Source organism: Trichoderma virens (assembly GCF_000170995.1).
Source record: "Trichoderma virens Gv29-8 chromosome Unknown TRIVIscaffold_87, whole genome shotgun sequence".
Lineage (NCBI taxonomy): Eukaryota > Fungi > Ascomycota > Sordariomycetes > Hypocreales > Hypocreaceae > Trichoderma > Trichoderma virens.
In genome coordinates, this window is record NW_014013662.1 from 348,490 (window position 1) to 365,832 (window position 17,343).

General features: G+C 47.5%; 6 protein-coding genes across 6 annotated transcripts; 3 read left to right on the top strand and 3 right to left on the bottom strand.

Annotated features, from left to right (window-relative positions):
* Positions 1 to 1,434: 1,434 nt before the first annotated feature.
* On the top strand, positions 1,435 to 6,595 carry TRIVIDRAFT_67162 (uncharacterized protein; the record flags this gene model as incomplete). The annotated part of the gene is made up of 9 exons (XM_014096665.1): positions 1,435 to 1,763; positions 1,889 to 1,913; positions 2,084 to 2,450; positions 2,507 to 4,455; positions 4,765 to 4,981; positions 5,132 to 5,591; positions 5,721 to 6,174; positions 6,357 to 6,532; positions 6,580 to 6,595. 9 exons carry the CDS (start codon positions 1,435 to 1,437, stop codon positions 6,593 to 6,595), a joined length of 3,993 nt encoding a protein of 1,330 aa, XP_013952140.1.
* A 1,156-nt stretch (positions 6,596 to 7,751) lies between these two features.
* Positions 7,752 to 9,527, top strand: TRIVIDRAFT_44409 (uncharacterized protein; the record flags this gene model as incomplete). Its single annotated transcript, XM_014096666.1, has 1 exon — positions 7,752 to 9,527. One exon carries the CDS (start codon positions 7,752 to 7,754, stop codon positions 9,525 to 9,527), a length of 1,776 nt encoding a protein of 591 aa, XP_013952141.1.
* Positions 9,528 to 9,550: 23 nt separating this feature from the next.
* On the bottom strand, positions 9,551 to 10,126 carry TRIVIDRAFT_187127 (uncharacterized protein; the record flags this gene model as incomplete). The annotated part of the gene is made up of 1 exon (XM_014096667.1): positions 9,551 to 10,126. A coding segment is annotated over one exon (420 nt), but the record flags the coding sequence as incomplete, so codon positions are not given.
* Positions 10,127 to 12,254: 2,128 nt separating this feature from the next.
* On the top strand, positions 12,255 to 14,043 carry TRIVIDRAFT_44901 (uncharacterized protein; the record flags this gene model as incomplete). The annotated part of the gene is made up of 5 exons (XM_014096668.1): positions 12,255 to 12,443; positions 12,494 to 12,540; positions 12,606 to 12,685; positions 12,750 to 13,245; positions 13,302 to 14,043. 5 exons carry the CDS (start codon positions 12,255 to 12,257, stop codon positions 14,041 to 14,043), a joined length of 1,554 nt encoding a protein of 517 aa, XP_013952143.1.
* A 1,171-nt stretch (positions 14,044 to 15,214) lies between these two features.
* On the bottom strand, positions 15,215 to 15,992 carry TRIVIDRAFT_182631 (uncharacterized protein; the record flags this gene model as incomplete). The annotated part of the gene is made up of 1 exon (XM_014096669.1): positions 15,215 to 15,992. One exon carries the CDS (start codon positions 15,990 to 15,992, stop codon positions 15,348 to 15,350), a length of 645 nt encoding a protein of 214 aa, XP_013952144.1.
* Positions 15,993 to 16,508: 516 nt separating this feature from the next.
* On the bottom strand, positions 16,509 to 17,288 carry TRIVIDRAFT_137476 (uncharacterized protein; the record flags this gene model as incomplete). The annotated part of the gene is made up of 2 exons (XM_014096670.1): positions 16,509 to 16,801; positions 16,853 to 17,288. Coding segments are annotated over 2 exons (729 nt in total), but the record flags the coding sequence as incomplete, so codon positions are not given.
* Positions 17,289 to 17,343: the final 55 nt, after the last annotated feature.

Genomic DNA, 17,343 nt, shown 5'->3' on the forward strand with positions numbered 1-17,343 from the left:
GTAACTTCAGAGTATTCACTGCCCTTCTATTGAACTCTGGACTTTCAATTAAGCTACGGTAAAATCCTTCTTTACTTCCAGCGGCTGCCCAGTGGAGAGGGAGGCGTCCATAGCTGTCGTAGCGCGAAACCAGCTCTGTATCACCATCGCCGCTTTTGTGGTGCTTAAGAAGCATTTCAACTACCTCGACGTTCCAATAAATACTGGCAACGAACAAGGCAGTGACACCCAAGGTTAATACTTTCTTCTGAGTCACAGCACGATCGCCTGTGTTGTATGTATAAGTTTCACATTTGGGTCGGCGCCTTTGTCGATGAGACGTTTGATCAACTCTCGATTAGCCTAAGGAACAGCGAGTGTTAGAACATTCTCTATCGGCTGCTCCAGTTCTATTGTCACTTCTTCAGGGCTCGGCCATTGGCTAAAATCTTCCGCTGATGCACCTTTATCAAGCAGCATGTGCATTATTTCGTCGCGGTGTGAAGATTCATTGTCGATATTATAGCCCGACCGTTTTGCAGCCGCCAATATGGCTGAAGTGTTGTTCTTAGCTTTTGCGTGTATGTCGGTATATTCTGGGTAGTTATCTAAGAGGAGACGGACTGTGTTAACGTGACAAGCCCGGCATGCAATGTTAAAAAAAAAAAATCCCGCTAAAGAATCCAGCGCCGTGTCTACGATGGAGTACCTGATTGAAAAGTATCAAATGGTTGCGAGGGTTGGGAGGAAGAATAGAAGCGCGCTCAAGGTGACGCTGCAGTTGCCACGGCGGCTGTAGAACTTGAGGTTCAGATTATTGACTTCCACTGCCAATCATTCAAGGGCGAATCTTTTATCAATTTGTTTTCTTTAGCTCGGGTATCTAAATAGAACCCTAAAACACGATAACCATTAGTTCCATGTTGGATTAACCGCCCGTGACCCCATAGACTTTCTACATGTCTGCGGTAGCAACACTCGCCCAACACACTCACACAATCACACAGTCTCTCTCTAACACCCCTTTTCAATATATATATGTATGTATATTGCCAAATTCTTGCACGAGATTTCTGTAAATGCCTCAAGCGGCAGGATAGAATGATAAATTGTTGATAGAAAGCTCGACATCCGTTAAGCGCCGTGTAATACGCACTTGGTTTCACAGGCAAGGATAATTCCTCGTGAACTGCACTACGAAAACACTCGTGTCCCTCGACATGCGGCTGGCCGAACAGGTTCATGTTGGCGATGCTTGATTTGGGTTATCTCTGAATGATACGAAACATTTGGAGCAGGGGTAAGGACATTTGTTGTTGTACTGTGTAGCCTCCCTTCAAATATCTCTTATCTACTCGGAAATACTTAAGTGCTAGGTTGGTAGGGTAGCTGGCCAGCTCTTATCTCTTTGTTTTTCAACTTCATCGCACATCTATAAGCAGTCCCTTCAATTTCATGGAAAGCATACCATCGATAAGTGGGAGCCATTCCCAGCAAGAGTCCGAGATACGCTATTCACGTGGAGAATGGGGACTTACTCTTCTTTCGTGCCCACCCAACCCGCTTGTCGATCTCATTTTTGTTCACGGCCTTGCGGGAGGAAGTGTGAAAACGTGGTGCTATTCTAAGGATGCTGCTAGTTTTTGGCCACAGAAATGGCTTCCCAAAGAACGCGGATTCAAGGATGTTCGCATCTACTCCTATGGGTATGACGCTGAGTGGGAGTTTTTGAGAGGCAGCCCGAATAGCAACATCACGGATTTTGGCAATCAATTGCTCGAAAGGTTACATAATTCTCCAGATTTCAAAGGGTCAAGAAAGGCAAGTTTTACATGAGAGTTTTATTTAAACTCTTTTGCAAATAGTGTTGACGTTTTTTCTAGAATCCGATTATATTCGTAGCGCATAGCTTGGGTGGCTTAGTTGTGAAGCAGGTAAGTCTTGGAACTATCTACTGTCTTTTGACATGTACTCTTACTTTCTTCTTACCAACTCAATAATGACAACAGGCATATGTGATCGCTCGTCAGAAACCTTGTCGCTCTGAATTGGCCGAACGAATAAAGGCCATGTTTTTCCTGGGTACTCCTCACAATGGCTCCAGCCTGGCTCCAGCCTGGCTCCAATATTGAACAAGATTCTCTGCGTCTTACCTCTGCATTCAAAACGCTGCTACGTATCAAACCTTGATACCGACAATGGGCTGCTATCATCACTGAAACTCTCCTTCAGTCAGTGCGTTTCTGGTGTATCGCTATATTCCTTCTATGAGTCAAAGCCGGTTCATACCGGCGTTTGGTCGGTAACGATCGTCAAGAAGAGTTCTGCTATCATGGGTATTCCCGGTGAAGAACACGCCATGCTTGATGCAAACCACATGAAAATGTGCAAATTTAAATCAAGAAAAGATTCAAATTATCAATCCGTTCGCAATGCTCTCCGGTATAGGATTAAGAAGATCCTGCGAGATCGTGAGTGCTTCATTTAATCGATCCAGAATGGTCCCCATCTAAATCATCATGGACAGTTTCACCAAACAATGACGAAGACAAGTGGAGAGCCATGCAGGGAATCGAAGAGTTCCTCGCCGCGCCAGTGAAGCCAGATAGTGACTTGAAGAACCTCGAGGAGTCAAGAGTTGAAGGCTCTTGTGAGTGGTTAACCGAAAGAAAGGCATTTAGAAAATGGGCAAACCTAAACTCTGAAAATACATCAATGGTATACTGGATCTCTGGTCGCCCAGCTACAGGCAAGTCAGTATTATCCGCACACGTTATCAAAGCTCTCGCGGATACAAAGAGGAAATGCTATTTCTTTTTCTTCAAACGGGGAGATGAGCAAACATCCACTGTGAGCGGATGTCTGCTTTCCCTTCTGTATCAGATGGCATTCAAAAGTAACGGCGTGCGTCAACAACTTTTGTCAATGATGAACAGAGGAAAAAGATTCGACAAGCACAGTGCCAATGAAATATGGAGGAATTTATTATTGCCAATAATTGCCCGCAAGAAGACCGACCTTGTTCGTTACTTGGTCCTCGATGCCCTTGATGAATGCTCTGGATGTGAGTGCATCTTTACTATGATTGCGGCTTTGGAAGGGGTTTTTGGAATCCGTATAATGATCACCAGTCGCCAAGTTCCTTTTATTGGAGAAACTCTTTCCAAATTGTCCAATCGCACTAATAGCATCTCGGTTTTGGAAACGGCGATATCGCCGGAAGTCACCAAATCCGACATCAGATTGTATATCGAAGCAAATAAACACAAAGTCAATGTCGGGGATGAGGAGCAGAAAAATAACTTCATCAAACGAATAATAGAAAAAAGCGATGGATGCTTCCTATGGGTGCGTCTGGTTCTTGATGAACTTGCATCCACCTGGTCTCTTCGCGAAGCTGAGCGCGTTTTGGACGATTTGCCCCAAGGCATGTCTCCCTTTTACTTACGCGCCATTGACAGCATGTCATCGGAACATCCGGATAATCAAAGACTCATAAGAGCCATTCTCACATGGGTCGTATGTTCTGTCCGCCCATTGACGGTGGCTGAACTCACAGAGGCTCTGAAACTGGACATAAATGACGAGGTGCCTGAACTAGACAAGGCCATTGCATCTCTGTGTGCGCAGCTGCTTCATGTCGACCAATCTGGACGGGTAATGATGGCCCATTTTACAGCCAAGACGTTCTTGGTGGATGTCGTCAATTCAAAATTTCGTATCAGACTAGACGATGGGCACCTTCAACTTGCTGCCACTTGTCTTCGGTTGCTCTGCCTGGGCCAACCAGAGGTATGGTCAAACAGGAGGCAAAGATTTAACAGCCGCTCTTCTTTTGCCCAATACGCCGCGCTGGAATTTGCAGAGCATCTCAACAATGCCTCCTCTGCGAGCCCAGGGATAGAAGCAATGCTTTATGACTTTCTCCAATCCGACGTGCTGTCCTGGGTCGAGTTTGTCGCTTTGAATGGAGATCTCTCTATTCTAGTAAAAACAGCGGATTCTATTTGTGAATACGCACTGAGACGCATCCAGTCACCACCTGCTATGGTCGAGCTTGCCCGCCTTGCTCAAAATTGGAAGACGGATTTGCATCAAATGATTGTTGATTTCGGCCAGAACCTTTTAGCCTGTCCATCAGCGATACACTCTATAATCCCGGCTTTTTACTCAGAATCATCGGTTATTGGCGCCAAGTCTACGTCCAATTTCACTGTCAGAAGCTTTGAGAATAAGGGCTTGATTAACTACGGGGCTTGTATTGACAGTATGGACCAACATGCTACCGTCTTCACCTGTGGGAGTACATTTTTGGCCGTTGGTTACACAAATGGATCCATAATCCTTTATGAGAACAACACATATCTCCCTTGGAAAACACTTGAGCATTGCGGTCCCGTATATCATCTTTTGTTCAACGGCGATGGCACCCATGTCGTATCCGCATGTTCGCGATATGTTATGATCTGGGACATTGTGAGTGGCGCCGTGCTCAGAATTATTGAAGTTTCAGATGCAGTGATTAGTGTTGCAATCACAGACGCAGGGGTTGTGATGGTAGTAGTGAACGATTGTAGCTCTTCATCTTGGAGCATGCTGTCTGGAGAACTTACAAACGAATTTCCTTGGAATAGTGAATTGCTGTTCAACTATGAAAGGTTTCCAGGAGAGCTGCCATTGATGGCGGCAATCAGTCCTGATTCATCCATAATGGCCGTTATGTTTGATTGTTGGCCTATTTGTCTATATGGTTTAGACGGTGGGACCCCTAATGGTGTCCTTCAGTATAGGCAACATAATGCAGATTCCCTTACGCCCAGTTCGTTCATATTCAACTCAAAGAAAGACAATCATACCCTCGCCGCTTTTTACAACACTGATAGGAATGGTATTATATGCATTTATGACTACAAGAACCGCACACTGCTTCAAAGTGCCCTGTCGTCATTCGGTATAGCTGCGGGTGCTTGCAGCCAGGATGGGCAGATATTGGCGATTGAAGGTATGGGCAACCTGGAGCTCCGAGACTTTCACACTTTACAACTATTGTGTTATTTCGACACATGGAATTATTCAAGCAGCCTGGCGTTCAGCTTGGACGGTCTGCGGCTTGTGTATCTTCTGGACTCACGTTGCTATGTTATGAAACCAGCCGAGTTATTCCACTTAGCAAACCGTGGAACGTCTTTGATTGGGCCAGAAGAGCTGGGAACAAACATCAATGATATAAATCTTGCATACGGAAATGTGATTAGCGTCTGCATAGACGGTCCGGGGCGATTTGTTTTTGCTGGTAGAAACGATGGCTCTGTCACCATCCACGACACTGTCGCTGGTGGATGTGTATTACTGTGTCGCCACCACCATGCGGTTGTATCATGCATCTTTGGGTCTCAAAGGAATATATTTGTGAGCCATAGCACAAAAGACTTTAGGGTCTGGAGTCTGGCCGGGGATCAAGAGTTTGGCTGGAGTGCAAAGCGCCTAATGCGCAAAAAGCTCGATGGCACAATGCAGCATCGGCTACTTTTGGATCCTTCAAACAGATTTTTACTTGTCGCGACAAGAGATGGACTCAATATCTGGCATGTCGATACAGGGGAATTGACAAGGTATTTGAGGAGCTCTTGTCCTCATTTGGAACTGGATGAAATCCACTGTTTGAATCACCCGGAGAATCCCGCGCAATTCATATTGGTTTCCAAAACCTTAGTGGAGATATTTGATTGGCATTCTCACAGCGAATGGAACATATCATTGCAGCGGTTCAGAAGATCTCCAGTTCCTGTAGCTCAGCGCATACAAAAGGTTACCATGATATCTCGGGGTGATTCGTTAATTTTAGCCATCCAGTTCTTGTCTACAAGCAGGGATAACTTGGGTATGACAGAGGCTGCCATTATCTGGATGGATTCTGCTCAAATATCCAGATACTCAGTTCATGTTACGGCGCCTCTGCGGATTGAACGAGAGATACGATATGTGGTTGGCTCTTATGAGTCTAAGTTAATATTTGTGGATAGGAGCGACTGGGTTAGCTCTGTTGACTTTGGAAATTGGGTTGATCTTGCATATTATACACGCCACTTTCCCATTCCACCATCGTGGAGTATTTCCGGGGGCGATTTAGGCACATCTATGGGCGTAAATGGAAATGGAAATGTGTGGTTTGTTCATGGAGATGAAGTTTATGTTGTAAGTCACGGGCTGGATTTTGAGTATCTTGTTCAAATGGACTAGAATCTCCCGTATCTATTGTATAAATATATTATATGGCCTCATTCAACTTTTTCTTACTTATCAACCCGTATGCTCTGTGTTAGTCAAGTTTTGCAACCATTATAGCATCAATATTTATAAGACTGCACTTTATATAGGACTTGGATATCCTCAACATCAAGATACATCACACTATCTCTCAATTACTGCGCAAACACCTAGATGACTACTACATACTCTCACATACGCGGAGCACAGTTCGACCACTTTCCGATCACGTATATGGGGATACTAACGAAATCTTGACAATCTTGTATTTGCAGGTCTCAAAAGAGTACGTATTTGATATGCTAAGGAAAACAAAACTATCATCAACTACAGCCAACAAAAAGGGTAATCCAACTCCTTGTACCCAGGACGGTCGAGTGTGCAGTGGAAAATCCCGTGTAACCGTACACTAACAGCACTACTTGGTACGACGATGTAATGATTGAAGCTTCTGCATCAAGAGTAAATACATTGTTTCTTAGATAGTTTCTGGATATAACGGTACTAAACCCACGATATTCTGGCATTATTTACAAAAGTTGTAGCCATTTGAATAATGTCTAACACGCGTTGTGGTGGTGCGGGGTTGCGTCTAAGTGGTCGCAGACTCTTGACATGTGAAGGTGATTATAGCATGGAAACCCCTCTGTACTTGAGTAATGATCTCCCCTATAGTGACTTATGGTTAAGCCGTAGTCTCCTCGCTTACTTTCCCCTTCAGGTGCATTAATATGCCGATCCCGGGGAAGATCTAGACTTGCTCTTCGATAGCAGTTATGAACACGAATCCCAGTCGGAGGAAGATTGGTGCAATTCCTGCTGACCCAAGCGCCCCCCGCTTCGTACATAGTATATGAACTGGACCAGCCTGAAAGCCGCCGGCCCAACCTGAATTTGGCGAATTAAGCGGAAAAGTGGCGCGGCAATGGGAGTCGAGATACTGCAGAACCATCACACTGGACAGACTAGGCATATGCCGGCCGAGTAGCGGTTTATTAGTGGAGTTTGTCCAAGGAAGACATGGATCAATTGATGGGCTATTCTCGATGTCAAGCCCCCTGAACCTGCCCCACTCGATTGCTACAGTATGTCTTCAACTTCAATGTTCTAAAAAAGCCACTTTAGAGAAGCCAACCCGTAAAACCACCACGGGCACTTGAACCCCGGAGAAAGAACCTAATCAAATAATGGCCCTAGGCGCTTAATTTGCCAAAATAAGGCTAGTCAAATGCTCCATCATGATACGGTATCCCCGCTACATGTTGTTGAGTCCTGAAGCGAGTCCGCCACCATATGATGAAGACGGATAACATAGGTTTTGCAGCGTGCTTTTATGCCGCGTGGTGGATGGGTTTTGAAGAAATTAAATCCCCTTGTATGTGCTTCTTATGACCGGATCAAGGTAACTTGCGACAAGTAAGAGTTCAAAACACCAAAACTTTCTCCAAACAAGACTGATAACGAGGGCTTGCAACCGCCTTGATTCAAAACCATCCTGGCCATCCATGATTAAAGATTCAAACTCTAGTGCAACCATGAGGCACGCTCAGCAAAGCACCATTCCCCTAGGGGCATACTTGTTCAACCGAGTCCAACAGCTCGGCATCCGCTCCGTCTTTGGTGTTCCAGGCGATTACAACCTCGCGCTGCTTGACTTTATTGAGCCCAGCGGACTTGACTGGGTTGGCAACTGCAACGAGCTGAATGCAGCCTACGCTGCCGACGGCTACGCGAGGATCCACGGCCTCAGCGTCGTCATCACCACTTTTGGCGTAGGGGAGCTGTCAGCCATCAATGGCATCGCGGGCGCCTACGCCGAAAGAGCACCCGTTATCCACATTGTCGGTACGCCTTCGCGCAGTCTTCAGAGCTCCAGGGCCTTGGTACATCATACCTTTATCGATGGAGAATACAAGCGATTTGCAGCAATGTATGCTCATGTCACGGCAGCTCAGGTCAACCTAACCGACGCCGAAACGGCGCCAGATCAAATCGACTGGGTCATTGCGCAGGCCATGATACACCAAAGGCCTGTATACCTTCAGATCCCAGAGGACATGGCCAATGTAGCTGTAGCGGCTACCAATCTCGGCCTTGGGCCAATCACTGGCCCCTCGCTGGGGACTTTGCCAATCAATCCAGAGCACGTTGCCACCATCTTGGATCGTATGTACTCAGCTAAACAACCTGTTATTCTGGTTGACGGCGAAAGCAGAAATATCGGAGCCCTTGCCGAGATGGACCAGCTCATAAGGGCCACCGGGTGGCTAACATGGACCTCTGCGTTCGGAAAGGGTCTCGTTGATGAGGAATTACCAAATGTCCATGGAGTTTATCTTGCCGATTATGGCGACGATTCTTGCGCAACCTACTTCAAAACGGCTGATCTTGTCCTCTTTTTTGGTCCTCACCTCAGCAACATCAACACTCACATCTTCACCGCGATTCCCGATGAGACTGTGACTATTGCCTTTTCACCAAACCAAGTGCAGATTGACGGTCATGTTTTGCGGGACACATCACCTCGCAGAATCCTTGCAGAGATTGTTAAATTGGTCGACATGCCACGACTTGCTCAAGTCACCGGGCCCCGTGTCGTGCCATTACCCGACCCCAACCCTGTAGCCTCGGATATGCTCTGCCAGGCTCTCTTCTACCCATTCATGAACCGCATGTTTCGACGTGGCGACATTATTCTTACTGAGACGGGTACCGCCGCAGAAGGTGGCAAAGTCTTCAAGCTCCCCAGTGGCTGCCGCTTCTTCACAGCAGTAACCTGGTTGTCAATCGGCTACATGCTCCCTGCTGCTCTTGGGGTAACCTTGGCCCAGCGTGACTCGGCTTCACACCAACAAGGCCACAATAGGGAGCCGCATCGCACGTTCCTCTTCATCGGGGACGGCAGTTTTCAAATGACGGCCCAAGAGATGAGCACCATGATCAAGAAGAATCTCAACGTCGTAATCATTATTATCAACAACAATGGATACACAATCGAACGCGTCATTCATGGGAGAAACGCGAGCTACAACAACATCTCACAATGGAATCACCGCCATGCCCTAGGCCTCTTTGGATTGAGTGACGACGACGCGGCACATCGTTACTTTGCGGCTAGAACATGGGGAGAACTCAGAACGGCTCTTGACTCGCAGCCCATGCAGCGCGAGAATGCGGGCGTGACAGTGATTGAGGCTTTCATGGGCCAGGAGGACTGCACAGGCGAATTGAAGAAGCTGCTGTTGGAGCAAGTGTCCAAAGAAGACAAGACATCACTGTAAAGTAATGGCAGTAGGCGCCTAGACAAAGGCATTCCGTAATGATTTGATCAAGAAAAGATTGATTGGTCCCAGGACGTAAACATCTTGCACCAGTGCACTTGAGCAATGTAGCTTTAAAACAAGACCAGATCCAGTCCAATTCGTTGGCCAAACACGTCCCACCGAGTGCCACCTCCGTTTTCCCAGTATTCCTTCATAAACTGAAGGACCTTGCTGTAGTTCCCATGGCCATGGGTACTCAGGGCCGTCATCCTGTCCGCGACGACGGAGCGTTGGAAGTCGGTCATGGCTTCGCATCCAGCCGTGAGCAGTGGCCATAACAACTGTATGTTGGTACGAGAGTACATGTCTAATTTCTGGACTGTGTCAATCATAGATTCAACCGCTAGTTGTACCTTGGGATGCGATTTTGGCAGCTCGTCCACGCGGCGGTACAAGCAAAGGAGCGTTGCCTTGATGTACATGCTGTGACAGAACTCTAGTTCTTTTTGGAGTATCGAGTCATGGTGCGATGAAGTGGCCGCATGCTCGATCTTGAGTAAACGGGATTCGAGAGATCGAGTACAAACTTGGCGTGCTATATGGACCTGATGCTGATTAGGATGACTGTTTCCCACGCGAGTATTATGTTTTGGGCCATTTTGTGCAACTTGAGTTGGGGCGGACAGTTCGCAAATGCCTTCAAGCGTTGTGATTAGCTGGCGGGATAGACCTGTTATCGCATCTATGTGCCCAAATCCGAGCATGCCAGCCAATGGCTGATCCCAATTGAAGCCATTGAAGCTCCAGTTTCCCTCTTGAGGGCTTGTCAATGGTAACCCTGAGAGTCTATTCATCAAATATAATTGGACAAGCCATTTGAGGCTCAGCCACCAAAGTGCATCATGGGCATGTGACGTGCCATGTTCTTGGTGAAGGATATTTAGGGCGCCATTCAAATGCTTGCGAAACGCACGTGTGTCTCCGGCACAGACGCACGAGGTGGCTAAGAACAGCATGGTACAGAGTATCGCCGAATGCTGACTCGTCACAATTGGAACCGTGATTGTTTTACGCAGGGCTGAAAGACTAGCCACTGTTGCAGCCATGGCCGCGGTGCGGGCTGTTTGAGTCCCTGTCAGTCGAAAGTAGTGACTGCAGCTGGCGGCGACTATTGCGCGGAGCATACAGGGGCTGTGCTGGGTCGTTGGTATGACCAAGCTTAGGGCAGTTTCCGGCTGCAGAGGAAAGTAGACGATGGAGGTATATGTAATGAAGTGATGCAAGTAGAACCGATCAGCATCAGATTGGACGGCAGGATAACTAGTCAATCTGTATGTGGACAAGAGAGGACTCGACGATTGCACGTCAGCGGATGGAGCATCAAGGGCGGCTTGAGGCGTTAGATCTTGTTTCAAGACTTCAAGACACATGGTTTAGTTAGCTAGATGGTGGTCAAAGAAGCACAAACACAAGACGGGCGACGTTACCGTGAGGGAGTTTGTCCACTCTTTTGGTCTGGAATTGAGTTTGCTTAATGTTGAGTTGGTACGAGCATAGCTGAGGCCATGGCGAGCAGCGTGAGCAGACTGGCCGCTTTTCATCGCACTGGTACAGTATCCCTGTGAGCCTCCGGAATAGCACTTGCGGGATAATAGAGTGCCACTACTCCGTACCTTTGCCTTTTTCCTGCGACACTCTGTGCACCCAGCACGCCGTCTCTTGCATGGCTGCATGGCATGTGGAACTTGATGTCGAGAATGGCGTCTCGTAGCCCATGCAGATCAAGGAGTGGACATGCCGATGCGCTGGCTGCCCCGAGTTGCGTTGCGACATGTACGGGGCACGGGGTAGACGATACCGGCCTCTTGGAAACTGGGCAGAACAAAGGATGAGAGGAGCAGATCCGATCCGGGGTCGGCTGTTGTTGAGGAGACGAGGGAACCTTAGGTGAACGAATCAGTCCCACCCGCTATCATGGGAGGTGGTGAAGTGAAGAAGTGAAGGAGGCCCAGTAACGGAGATAAAAATCCCGCGCTAAACCAAAACAAGCAAAACAGGCGTTTGGACCAATCGGATGGGCCAGAGTGTGGATTAATACTATGTGCCGAGTACCCACCACCAATCAAAATTGGAGACCAAGTTGGGGGCAGGAACGATGGGGGGGCACAGCGCCAGGCGCCAAGGGCGGCCACCAACATTGATTGCCGTACCGAGGAGTCTGAATTGGTATTTTATTTTTTTTTCTCAACATCATCATCTCAAAAGCCAAAAGCCAATGCTGCAGACAAGGCGACAAGAGATTTTAACAGCTTTGCAACGCAGCGAACAAACGTCGAGCATCTGCTCAACTGGAAACGACAAACGCGGCTGATTGGTCCAAAATGAACACGAACATGATCAACCGTTCAAGTCGAGCCACCATGTCCATCACCCCACCAAAATCTGGCGTCTGGGGTTGCACCGGCTTCTACGACGCCTCTTATCCCCTCTCATCCAGAAAAAGCGCGTTTAGGCAAAGAGCAACCCCCCCTGCCCGATTTGGCGTCAAGATAACCGTAATGCCTGGCGCCTCCTGATAAGCCAAACTTGGGGTGACTGCTTGCGAGGCATCGCCGCCGAGAAAACAATTATATATTCAAGCATGACGCCGACGAAAGCATCGACGTCCATTCCAGTCCTTAGTCGTCGTGCAACCTACTCGTACTTATCTTCCATCATCTGACCTTCATCTCGTTTGTCGCAGCCATGGATAGTGATTCCACTGAAAAGGGCGCCGTGTTCGAGACTCCAGTGAATGCAGTCACACCAGTCAACACAACCAATGTCGACATCACAAGAAGCACTCCAGTTCTGGAAAAGAGATTCAATCTCTTGAGTGCCTGTGCAACCGGTATCACCACCGGGAATACCTGGACGGCTCTGGGCGGTGCTATTGTGCGTTCCATGGCACTCTTGACTATGGCTTCTGAAGCTAACATTCCTAGATTGCCTCGCTATATAATGGAGGACCCCCTGGAATTATATATGAATTGTGCCTCGCCTCTCTAGTCCCGCGTCCTTGACATGACAACATGTGCTAATCACAGTATATTGCAGCATCGCTGTTTCCGTCTTCTACTGGTTTATTGCAGCGTCAATTGCCGAACTAGCTTCGGCAATTCCCGCGTCTGGCGGAGGTAAGTGGGAGCCCAACCCATCGCATCACCAAAACACACAACAGCTTACCCCGTGTCTCGTCAGTTTATCACTGGGCCACTGTGACTGCAGGGCCTCGGTACGGCCGGGTTTGCGGCTGGTTTGCCGGATGGCTTAATTGCCTTGCGTGGACTTTTGGTATATCAGCCAACTGTTCCATCATCGGCAGCATGATTATCTACGCCTATTCCTTATTCCACCCTACGTTTGAGCCACAACGTTGGCAAGTCTTTATTTGCTATCTAATTACGTGCTGGGGTTGCTGTTTTACCGTCATGTTTGCCAACCGTGCGCTCCCCATGATTAATAGGATCGGATCGTTTCTCATCGTTGGTGGCCTTTTTGTCACCATTGTGGTTTGTGCTGTCATGCCCAGCCGCAATGGCAAAGGCTACGCATCAAATAAATTTGTTTGGAGTGATTGGAGCAACGGGACGGGCTACTCGAGTAACGCCTTTGTCTTTCTAGCAGGCATGCTCAATGGTGCGTTTGCCGTGGGCACGCCAGACTGTGTCACTCATATCGCCGAAGAGATTCCTCAGTATGTGACAACAACTCCTTTACCTTCAGCATCGCCATGGCTAACATGTCTGTCAGGGCGGCGAGGAACCTTCCCAAAGTTTTACTCTGCCAAGTGGCCATTGGATTTGTCACAGCCATTTGTTACATGATCTCCATGTTTTACGCCATCAATGACCTGCCAACCATCTTTGAGGCCGAATCAATTTGTCCACTTGGCGACATCTACCTCCAAGCAACGGGGTCAAAAGCAGGCGCCTTGGGCCTTTTGCTCGTCATTATGCTACCGATTTTCTGTGCAACCATCGGTTGTTACATTACAGCAGGACGAACACTATATACACTTGGGCGCGACAATGCTGCTCCGTTTGCCAGCAAGCTCGGAGCAGTTAGTCCTCAATGGCACAGTCCTCTGTATGCAACTCTAGCTTGTGGAATCTTCTCCACCTGCATGGGCGCTGTTTATATTGGATCACTAGCTGCCTTTAACGCTTTTATCGGCTCATTCATCCTGCTTACAACCCTCTCATACCTTCTCGCTATCCTCCCACATCTGCTTACTGGTCGCAAAAATGTTCGACCAGGCCCATTCTGGATGGGAAGGGCTGGATTTTTGGTAAACGCCATTTCTTGCATCTATATTCCGGTGTCATTCGTCATTTACTGCTTCCCATATGCCTTGCCTACATCCGTCGAGTCTATGAACTATACTAGTGTCATAACCGTTGGCCTGGCTTTTCTTGTCGGTCTGTGGTGGCTGGTCCATGGGAGAGACAACTATGTAGGCCCTGACATGGGATTACTATCACAAGAAATATAGACATACGGGCATGTGTACGGGCAACTGCTTGGTTGGCGTGCTTGGTTGGTGGGTTGCCTTGGGCAGTGGTCTCAACAGGTATAGCACAGTTGTGTGTCTGACTACATAATGAGACCTTTGTTAGACTACGAGACTGGAGGGTCGAGTCGTTGTTCTGGTTCAAGTAGTCCAATTTTAATTCATGAACCGTTCTTTTGCTTTGCTTTGGTAAATTTCAGCCTCGTTCATGGTACATTGCCGTGAGCTGGAAACCATGTGCCTTATCGTCTTAAAAGGCTGATATGAGGTCAGTGAGCCCCGACAGTAGTTAGTCTTCAATAAATCCAAGCATTTTAATAGACATGAAAACGTAATTCGCGGATTGATTCTCAGTAGTAGGAGCTCAATTAATTACTTAGACGGAGACGGGGCAAGTGTATTACATCTGAAATCGGACATACCGAGGCTGTGCGTATCTTGTTAGACAAGGGAGCGGATGTCAATGCCCAAGGTGAACGATATAGAAACTCTCTTTAGGCCGCTTCTGGAGAAGGGCACACCGAGGTTGTACAGGCTTTATTAGACAACGCAGCAGGTGTCAATCTCAAGGTGAACAACAAAGTTCCTGAGCCTTCTAGCGACTGTGGTCTTATGTACTGTGGCCTTATGTAAGGGTATGAAGGGTATATTAGGCTTGGAAACATATTTCTAGTAGCGTACGGATTTAAAAAGGATTACTACAACAACATATAATACCAGGTATTCGCGGCTTATTCGCTGGTCGTTTGCGACAACTACCCAGGTACTAATCGGGCGCTCGCTACGACTTCCTTGGTAGCCAGTACTAGAGGCGAGGGCATCAAGGCAGTCACAATTCTGAGGACAGGTTTAAATAGCGACTAGATAAACAAAATGAGCACATGTGTCTAAAGATGAACTTCTTGAATGATCTCGCCACCAGCTACATAGCACAGTACTATTGAGTTTGATGGCCGTAGGCGTAGAGCCTCTCGTTGAAGGCAGGCAGACTACATATATGTTGCACCGCCGACTCGACTTCCACTCAAGGATAGACTAGTTTCGGACGCTGATGGCTCTCTGCTTGACAACATGCATGATTGTAATGTTTGACACGCATTGTGGTGGAGTGGGGTCGTGTCAAAGTGGTCGCAGACTTTTGACATGTGACGGTGATTATAACAAGGCTCTCTGTATTCAAGTAATAATCTCCCCTATAGCGACTCATAGTTAAGCCGTAGTCTCCTCGCTTACATCTAATTTCCCTCTCAGCTGCGCTAATATGGTATTCCAGCTGTTGGTAGGTATCAAGAACTTTCAATACCCCTGACCTTTTCCCACTCATGTTCCAACATTCCTAGTATGACAGTGTCGTGCCACTTCCGGTCAAGGAGACATGTCTCGCGCTCACGGCCCTCTTCGACAAAGCCTAATTTCCGATACAGATGAAGGGCTGTGGAGTTGTAGCTGAAAGTTCTGATACTGATGCGATGTAGTCCCGCCCTCCTGAAGCCCCAGTCGAGGGCCCAGTTGATAGCCTCCCCTCCGTACCCCTTCCCACGGTAAGGCGCAATGATGTTGATGGCTATCGTGGCGTTTCGGTGGTGCTGCACATGTGCGCCCTGGTTGACAAGGCTGATGGTGCCTACCGGCGTTGGCTTAGGTTTCTTCCTGCTGCCCTCGCCAGACTCACCCTCAGATGCCGCATCTTGGACATCTGGTGGAACACAAATCAGAAGGTTAAGGAGGTTTCCTTTGTTGAAATTCAAATAGTCTTGGGCAGAGCTAAGAGGCGCCGGGAGGGCGAGTCGCGGGGTCCCCATGATCGTGACAGCGGGATCGTTTAGTAAAAATTCCGCTACCCATGCTTTGTCCTCCTGATTGTCCTCCATAGCCCTATAGATTAAACGTTCTGACTTATAGGCATTGGTTATGAAGTCTGAATAAGCCATCTTGAACGATTTCGAAGGGCAGCCGTGCTAAGCCTTCTAAGCAAACGATATATGAGCGAATAATTGGTTATTAGTATAAAGCTGAAGAAAGAAAAGGCCTCTTTACGGCAGCATCCCTTTTATAGATCTACACAACAACACAGCCATCAACTAAATTCGGCGATGTTGTTTCTAGAATAGTAGGTTAATTGATAGCTTGTCGCGCGACTGCGTGGCGTTCAGAGCGGAACTTTGGCCGTAGTATTGTAGGCATCTACATTCCTCCTTTGGAATAGTGTATCCTGAACACGAGGTGACTCATCTCAACTCTCTACCAAGGCAGTAAAAGCTCTAGCCCTACATGGCAGCGGCCGGACCTATTTCAATTAAACTTGATTCAACCCTGTTCCCTGAGAAACTAGAGAATCCTGCTGTGTTTATAAGCCTCATAGGAAATGTTTCGGAAAGTGCATGTATAGAGCTTACAATCATATTTGAAGGAAGAAATTTGCCCCATTTCACTGCTGTTGCACTGTTGCCGATCCAAACTTGGCCGCTTGATTCTCTCTCCACTGCCTTGACGTATTTCTCGCAATATTCTTCAGTGCTCATTTTCGCTCCGCCACCTCCCTGAGCTCGTTCTCTAATAGCTTCTTCTGCGCCCCTATAAAGAGAAGTCGAAGGCAACTGGAATGCAGTGTTCTCAGATCCAAGGTTGCTATTAACGACTCCCGTGACAACTGTGAGCACTTTAACGCCAAATGAAGACATTTCTAGACGCAGCGTCTCGCTCAGAGTCATTATAGCCGATTTCGATGCTGCGTATAATGCTAACTCAAGTTAGAAAACAATATCAAAGTTTAAGTATTTCTTTTGCTTACCTCCAAAAGGGACATTCAGATAGCCAGATATAGAGCCAGTATTGGCAATGGTTCCCTTAGCATTAATGATAAGGGGAGAAAAGGCTCGTATCATTGCCAAAGGACCCCAGAAATTAACATTAAACATTTTTCTGGCCTCCCCTTCATCAGTATCCAATACCGGCATCATCATCAACGCACCAGCGTTATTGCAAAGGCAGTGGAGACGTCCTCCAGTCTCTTGCTTCACTGCTTCAACAGCAGCCTCAATACTGAGCGAAGAGGTCACGTCAAGTTCAAGAAGTTGAATATTGGGAATATTTGCCAAACTTGCCATCTTTGAGATGTTACGAGTTGTTGCAAAGACCTTCCACCCATGCTTCTGAAAACAAAGAGCCAGCCCTGCGCCTATTCCTCCATCACTGCAGCCTGTAATAAGAACAGAGTTTTGTGACATCGCCTGTGATAAACAAAATGTTAGATGATAAAGGAGAAGAGAAGAGCAGATAGTA